The sequence below is a fragment of the Nanorana parkeri genome, unplaced genomic scaffold (genome assembly GCF_000935625.1).
Source record: "Nanorana parkeri isolate BGI_ZX_2015 unplaced genomic scaffold, ASM93562v1 scaffold1284, whole genome shotgun sequence".
Lineage (NCBI taxonomy): Eukaryota > Metazoa > Chordata > Amphibia > Anura > Dicroglossidae > Nanorana > Nanorana parkeri.
Window position 1 is genome coordinate 244,844 of NW_017307552.1, and position 7,636 is coordinate 252,479.

Genomic DNA, 7,636 nt, shown 5'->3' on the forward strand with positions numbered 1-7,636 from the left:
GGGGGGGGGGGGGTTGTACTGTGACCATTTTTCATGTTACACCCTGAATATTGGTGTAACTTGAAACTTTGTTAAAAAAGTAAACTTTCAAAATGGATCATTAGCATTAAGAAGAATGATTCGCAGCATGTGATGCCAGTTACAAGATCATCTCACCTTACAGTAATTATGTTTAGATTCGCTCTCTGATTTCAATAGTTCTCTGTCCAGTTCCCACCCAAGTCTTTCTGCTATGGAGTCTTCCCTGCTCTGCCGTATCCGGTCCACACCTCCGTCCAAGGATGAGCTCCTTGTTTCTACAACTAGTCTCTGCTCTACTGCAGGATAATAGGTCCGAGGTTTTTGATAACAGTGCTCGCTGGTGATATAAGATTCCTCTACAGAAGGAATGGGGGAAGGCTTATCTGCGGCACCATTGTAAGTCCTGTAATTCGTGGAATCTTCTTTACACGAGTTCTCCTCCACGTTTCGTCGGATGTAACATTTATCGCTCACCACATGCTGCTTCCAGGGCTGGCCCCAAAACTTCAGATCCGGGTGCTCTTTGCTCCTGTTTAATTCAGAGACAATTATTAATCTACAAGATTACTCCTTAGTAACAAAGCTGTAAAGGAAGTTATATTCTTTACTTACACCCCTTAATTGTAGCATTACAGTCCTAACTGATAACGGTGTCATAAAAAAAAAAAAATCCTAAACCTCAACTACAGGCACAGAAATTCTAACTTCGATATATTCCTCAAAAGCCACAAAAGGATAGAAGTCCATGTGTGCACCAAATGCTTTTGCAAACCCAAATATCACCTTGTCAAAATAGCAGTGACATAAATCACTCTACTGCACATAGCCTGTATAGACAGCAGAGCCGTGGGAGGGATCCAGCAGGCCAGGTCATCAAAGGATGCATGCGGAGTACTACAAGGGCATGGACACAAGACCAGTCCTGCACAATCCGAGCTGCAGAGACCAGTTAACATTACAGTCGAATGCTGCACAGACATGCAGTGCAGAAGTTGTTTAATTCTAGATTACTGCATAGAACTGGGAGAACTAAACAAAGATCACCCTTTTTGTATGTAGACAATATGTTTTAGCCCAGAACTGTACACAGAGCACTAGGAGGTGCTATTGCTGACCTCCTAGCCTTGTTGTCATTGGCTACAATACACTGACCTGGAACAAGCATGCAGAGCAGGAAATTCAGACTGATGTCAGAATTCATGATCTTCACACTTATTCCAAGGCAGAAATGTAGAAGGTACTGAAGCCACTAATGATCATGACAATTGGGAAACCATCATTTTCAGAATTTCTTCAAGAAATTGTTGTGCCTAGCATAAAACATGACAATAGAACTCAGATTTGTTCCTGCTGGCTATTTAAATAAAACAACATAATTTTGCATCTCAGTGTGTGGTGTTCCTTTTGATGGTAGATTTGCTTCCATGGACACAAGCTGAGCCAGCATTTTAAGATGGAACTATGGAATGTGGTTTCTAATTTCATCTGGAGCGGCACATGGAAAGTTTAGGATTTTCAGAAGGAAAGGTCTATGTAGTTTTCCACAACAGGTTTCCTTGTGTTCAAGAGACAATGGGTGCATGAAGTTCCTCCTAGACCTGCCTAAGACTAGAGCTATAGTTCTGCCACGATGTTGTAGGATGTGAACCAGCTCCAGGATAACCCTGTGGAGAACTGGTATATCATGCCCATACCGTGCAGAGGTTTCTTCTTTTTTTTTTATAAGAGAAAGCAGGAACGTTGCTTTTAGGTATACCTACATCAGTTCTTTTTTTTTGATTGTTCATGACAGCCCCATATGTGGTCTTGTTGCAATATTCCCGTATTGGACATTTCTGCCATTAGAAAATGTATATCGTACAACCTTGAGCATAGTGTACAGGGCAAGGAGAGAGAGGGACATACAGGACACACTGCCTTTAATAATGCTACACTGGAAGAACATGTTTTTTATACATGTTCAGTGCCATAATCTATTGTATGCTATATGATTTAAGACCGAATAGATACAATCACGTGAGATTACTTACTGCAATATACTCATTTTCAGTTGCAAACCGTGCAAAACCTCGATTACTCGCTGCACATCTCCCAAGAGCTGGTGGGTGGCCACAATTTTCTTTGCATTCTGATGAGAATAGTTTTCTTCTAAAAAGGACAAGCCAGGCATATGACCCTCATTTAACCAATCCTTATCGTACCAGTACTTCAGACTCAGACGCTGGCCTGTAAGGAAGCAATCAAACCCATATTCAAATATTTTTATTTTTTATTTAAACAAGACCATTTAGCATTGGTGGAAGTTTAAAATCAAAAATTGGGTCAAGCTAGACTAATTATTTTTTGATTGGATGCCTTGAGTTACTACACTAGTGTAAAAAAGATTCATGGAAACGTTTCTGCTTACAGAATGGTACCGCGTTATGAGAACTTGAGCACAACCGGAGCCGGTGCCTAAAGTAACTCAACTGCATAACTAACATCTAAAATTTTATTGTACTAAACAGGTTACCTTAACCATGCAGGATAAAAGTGTCTCTGCAAAGAACCCTGCATGGTCATGGAGACAGTGTCACTAATAACTACAGGAGATAAGTTATCACCTGCAAAGGCTAATGTCCTTTAAAGGAGAACTATGGGGTCAGTGGTTTTCCCCATAGTTCTCCTTGGGGTAACGGGAGGACACAAACTAGCATCCTCCCGTTACCCTAAGCTCAGTATACCGCGAGCTACAGCTCGCGGTATACTGAGACACCGCAGCCGGAGAGGATCCCGACTTAGACGACGGGATCCGCCCAGATGCGTGAGTGACAGCTCGCTCTGCTTATCTAGAGGCAGAGCCAGCTGTACCCGCCCCCTCCCCCGTCCGTTCCGCCAGTCAGCGCTCGCAGATGGAGAGGGGAATCCAGCCCCTCCCCCTGTCACGGCAGAGAGCCGTGACAGGATCGAGAGGTGAGCGAACCCGGTATTTGTTCGCTCACCTCGCGATCTACTGAGCCGACCTGTGACAGTCTCATTGTCACAGGTCGGCTAGAACTATGAGGTGAGTGAAAAGCACTTACCTCATAGTTCTCCTTTAAAAGGAGAACTATGGGGTTAAGTCTTTTCCCCATAGTTCTCCTTAGGGTAACAGGAGGACACAAACTAGCGTCCTCCCGTCACCCTAGGCTCTGTATACCGCGAGCTGTAGCTCGCGGTATACTGAGAAACCGCAGTATACGGCGAGCAACTGCTCGCCGTATACTGAGACGCCGCAGCTGAAGCGGATCCCGACAATTGTGCTGGGATCCGCCCAGCTGTGTGACTGACAGCTGGCTCTGCCCATCTAAAAGGCAGAGCCAGCTGTACCCGCCCCCTCCCCGTCCGTTCCGCCAGTCAGCGCTGGCGGATCGGAGCAGGGAGGGGGGAAATCCAGCCCCTCCGTCACGGCAGAGAGCCGTGACATGATCGAGAGGGTGAGCGAACATGAGTGACATGAGCGAGGGTGAGCGTATGTGTTCGCTCACCTCCCGATCTATCGAGCCGACCTGTGACAGTCTCATTGTCACAGGTCGGCTAGAACTATGAGGCGAGTGAAAAGCACTCACCTCATAGTTCTCCTTTAAAAGGCTTTCCCCCCAAATAAGTCTGAAGACTCAGACTTGCAATGTGAGACTCGCTAGAAGAAGGTTGTGCTTTGCTATTAACGCAGAGTAGAAAGCATAACCAGAGAGCATTATTAACATATATGGCTGCTCTCATGCATGCACATGTAGAATTACAAACTATACACAAACACTAAATAAAAAAACAGCAAACAGTCTTTACATCAAATTAAGCTCAACTCTTCCATATCTAAAAAGAAAAGAAAAAACAAAAAAAAAAAAAGGACTGTAGATTCCAAAAGTTATCAGGTGCAGTTAAACATTGACATACCTGGAGGATCCTGACAAACGTAGCATGTGTATTTCTCAGGAACGCTGTCTTCTAATAAGCCCATGCAGACACCATGCTGCCAGCACAAGCATTGTTCACACTGCACAAAGAAAGGACATCCAGGTAAACATTCCAGTATGCCTGGTCTCCCTTCCCACACCCTTCTCTGCTCTATTCATACCTGAATCATGAAATCATTTTCCTCCTGCACTTCACACATGCAGCGTACAATCTCACAGTTGCCCTCCTCGTCTTCATCGATATCATCATCAGCGTGGGTTACGTCGATCTCTTCATTGTAGTCCTCATCACTCCAAAGTAAGCTTTCTGTGCAAGAGTCACTGAGCGTCTCTTCATCTGCTCAAAACATACAGAAATAAAAAAACATTAAATGTGCATTCTAGTTGGCATTTGGTTTTCACACGAGTGCCAAACACACTAATACATGTTGGATGTATGAAGCTGGGGACCCCACTTGTGTTGACCTGTCCCTGATGTTTTGCAAACAGCTCTGCTCTAGATCAGCTAAAATATCATGAAGCTTTGTATGTTTAATAAACTGCTGGTCTGTGAGACCTTACAGACCAAAAAAAACTATCAGACCTACCACTTAGATACTCTTCAAAAACGTAGGGAAGGTGAAGGGACAGTCATAAGCCATGCCACACTACACCCAAGCTACCCAACCACCACTGACCACACAAACCGGGGCATAACTAGAAATCACAGGGCCCCATTGCAAAATTTTTTAGGGGTGCCCCTCCCTTGGGAAAAAAAAAGGAGAATAAGTACCACTTAGTGTTGTATCTCGCAGGCACCCTTGATCGCTGCTTTTGGTGGAACATGGGGCCTTATAATCACTGTTGAGCTTTGAAGGCTGTATGGTTTTGGGTGAGAGCTCCTTAGAAACATCCACGTTCTCTTCACCAGACAGTTCTGAAAGTAGAAACGCATCACAAGTTATTATTTTTGTAAATGCAACAAAAGAACACACAATTTCGGACGAAACACCTGCCACTACTTGTTAAAGCAGGCCAGCATGCAGTGTGAAATCCTCCGTGGCTGGTGCATCTGGTGTTCTAGGAATACACATTTCTGAGCGTGCCATTCTATAGGTCAGAGACTTAACTACCTCCGGGCCGGCCGTAGTAAAAAAAACGGCCGGCCAGGAGCTCTCCAGATCTGAGCGGGACGTTCGCTCAGACACGCCCCCTCGCATGCCGCTGGGAACGAGAAATGCCCGATATTTAAAGACAGGCAGCGATGCCTGTTAACATACATAAATTTTTTTTTTAAGTCCCCACCCATACATACATGCGTCGGGAGCGCATACGTGTAAAAAAGACGATTGCGCCCATAACGCCGCACATGTTACATATCGCCGCGAAAGTCGGAGTGAGAGCAATAATTCTAGGGCCATCAATCACTGATAACACTAGACTGATGAGTGGTAAAAGCTTTTAAAGCGTCGCCTATGGCCAATTTTGGGTATGGTAGTTTTCTGCAATTTCGCGGGTGCCCGCAATTTTAAAGCTTGACGTGTTTGGTGTCTATTTACCCGACGTGACCCGGTCTTTTATATCTTACCAAAAAATTGGGTAATAAATGTTTTCTAACAATGTTAAAAAAAAACCTAACATTTTCAGTCATTTTTCCTAATTATAGTAAAAAATAAAACTCGTAGTGGTTATTAAAATACCACCAAAAGAAAGCTCTATCTGTCCCCAAAAAAATTGTATAGAATGAATTTCAGTACAGCGTTGCATGACGGAATAAACATCAGTCAAAGTACTGCAGCGCTGAATACTGAAAAATGGCCTGGACAGGAAGGGGGGTCTAAACACATGGTCTTCAAGCAGTTAAAGAAAGAAAAAAACAAACACAAACCCATCTGATCACTTCTAGAGTTTGGAATTTCCTAAACATGTGCACAAACATAACATTTGTGACTACCACCTTTTATATTCTACAGGTCCTTTGCTTATAGTAAATATATAGTGGGAGTCTTGCCAAGTCAATACTGTGCACGAAAAGCGGTCCATCAGCAAAATTAGCAGGCTGGGGCAGAAGAGGTGGCTAAGGAAGAGTTTCAGCAGGTAGTTTTCCTATAGTCACCCATCACATAAGCAGTACAGCAGCCAAGATCTGAAAATAATGATTTTTGGCCAGGTTCTACTTAAGATAAAGCTTAATGGATCCTCCAATTGTAGCAGGGCTCCGTCATTTTTCTGCATTGCATTAGCCATTTACAGAATTGCTGTATATGTTAAATTAAAGTTCTCTATAACGGAACAGAATGTCAGTACCATGGAACACAATGACAGGATCCCTGGTAAATAACAGAGCTGTATGGTAATACCTCAGTACATGCAAGACCCATTTCAGATAACAATGCTCCCACCTAAACATTTTTCTTCAAGTATTACCTGACTTTGCTTTCTTTTTCTTCTTCTTTCTCTTGGACTTTAGACTCAAGAAGTCTTTGAACTTCTCTTTTACTTTAACTATAAAAAAATAAAAAATGATGAAATCAGAGTTTAAAGAAAAACTTCAGTCTTGTTAAAAAGCAAAATATTGGCTTGGAAAATAAAAACACTAAATATAAATCAGCCACCACTTTCATCTATTTTAAAAAAGGGAAGCCAATTTGTAAAACTCCTTCACAGAGCCGTGCCGGTCCCGGCTGCATCGGGCACAGCGTATCTCGGGACCGGCAGTGATAGCTGCTGTTACAAGCAATCGAGCGTCTATAGGGACGCTCGATCGCTTGACTGTAAAGCTCTAGATAGGGTTACTGTAGTGGGGGTTATTATTATACAGGATTTATATAGCGCCAACAGTTTGCGCAGCGCTTTACAATATAAGGAAGACATTACAAATCACAATATAAAATCAAGACAAGATGGTAAGGAGGGCCCTGCCCCTGAGGGCTTACAATCTAAAAATTGAACCCACGATCCTAGAACCAGAGTGAGTAGATGTGGCTATGTTGGCACAACAGTCAGGAACTCAAAAAGCTAAAATAAAAAGGGATGCAAAGAAAATCTAAACTTATATTGTATGTGTTCATTGCATTTAAATATTATATTTAATTCGGCAAACGGCAAGTAACCAGAATGCTTTGTACACACTTATACTAGTATGCTTTGCTGTTCCCGTAAATCTTGTTCAACTTCCTATGTAACAATTGAGGAAGCTGTCGGAACAAGATCAAAGAAAAGCTTTGGCCATGTACACACGCAGCAGCAAAGCAGTCCTAAATACAGCACCTGTAAGACATATCAGAATTCTTTTAAATAAATATTACCGCTTTCAGACAGCTTGTCAGGCTTGTGATGAGACTTCTGGATTAAATTTTCCTTGCTTTTGTCTTTAAGGGATGGTCGATGGGAATTTGAACTGTTTGTGGCAGGGCTTGAATGCCGCCTCTTTTCACACAATCTATCCCTCCCATCATGGGGTGAACTTCTCAGGGAGATCTGAAGCTGAGGATCTAAAGATAAAATGAGTAAGAAAAATAAGGTTGGTTACTGGACATTTGTATTCATTCAAAAACTGAGGGGACAGACAAACATTTATAAGAAAACTAAAAAAGTTTTCTTAAACCAAGGTTGAGAGCACCAGGTGAAATAAAACATGCAGGCCAATATAGCTGGGCTTAATTCGATTGCCCTATACAGACCATGCAATGTTCTTAGAC

General features: G+C 42.8%; 1 protein-coding gene across 1 annotated transcript in view; it reads right to left on the bottom strand.

The window, feature by feature from the left end:
• The window catches only part of PHF20 (PHD finger protein 20), a 55,434-nt gene that overhangs the window by 2,361 nt on the left and 45,437 nt on the right, over window positions 1-7,636 (bottom strand). The window contains exons 12-18 of the mRNA XM_018569076.1: window positions 7,244-7,429; window positions 6,363-6,440; window positions 4,729-4,872; window positions 4,118-4,293; window positions 3,937-4,036; window positions 2,052-2,247; window positions 157-550 (exon numbers count right to left, since the gene is read on the bottom strand). Coding sequence (XP_018424578.1) covers window positions 157-550; window positions 2,052-2,247; window positions 3,937-4,036; window positions 4,118-4,293; window positions 4,729-4,872; window positions 6,363-6,440; window positions 7,244-7,429 — 1,274 coding nt within the window. The remainder of the gene's footprint in view (window positions 1-156; window positions 551-2,051; window positions 2,248-3,936; window positions 4,037-4,117; window positions 4,294-4,728; window positions 4,873-6,362; window positions 6,441-7,243; window positions 7,430-7,636) is intronic.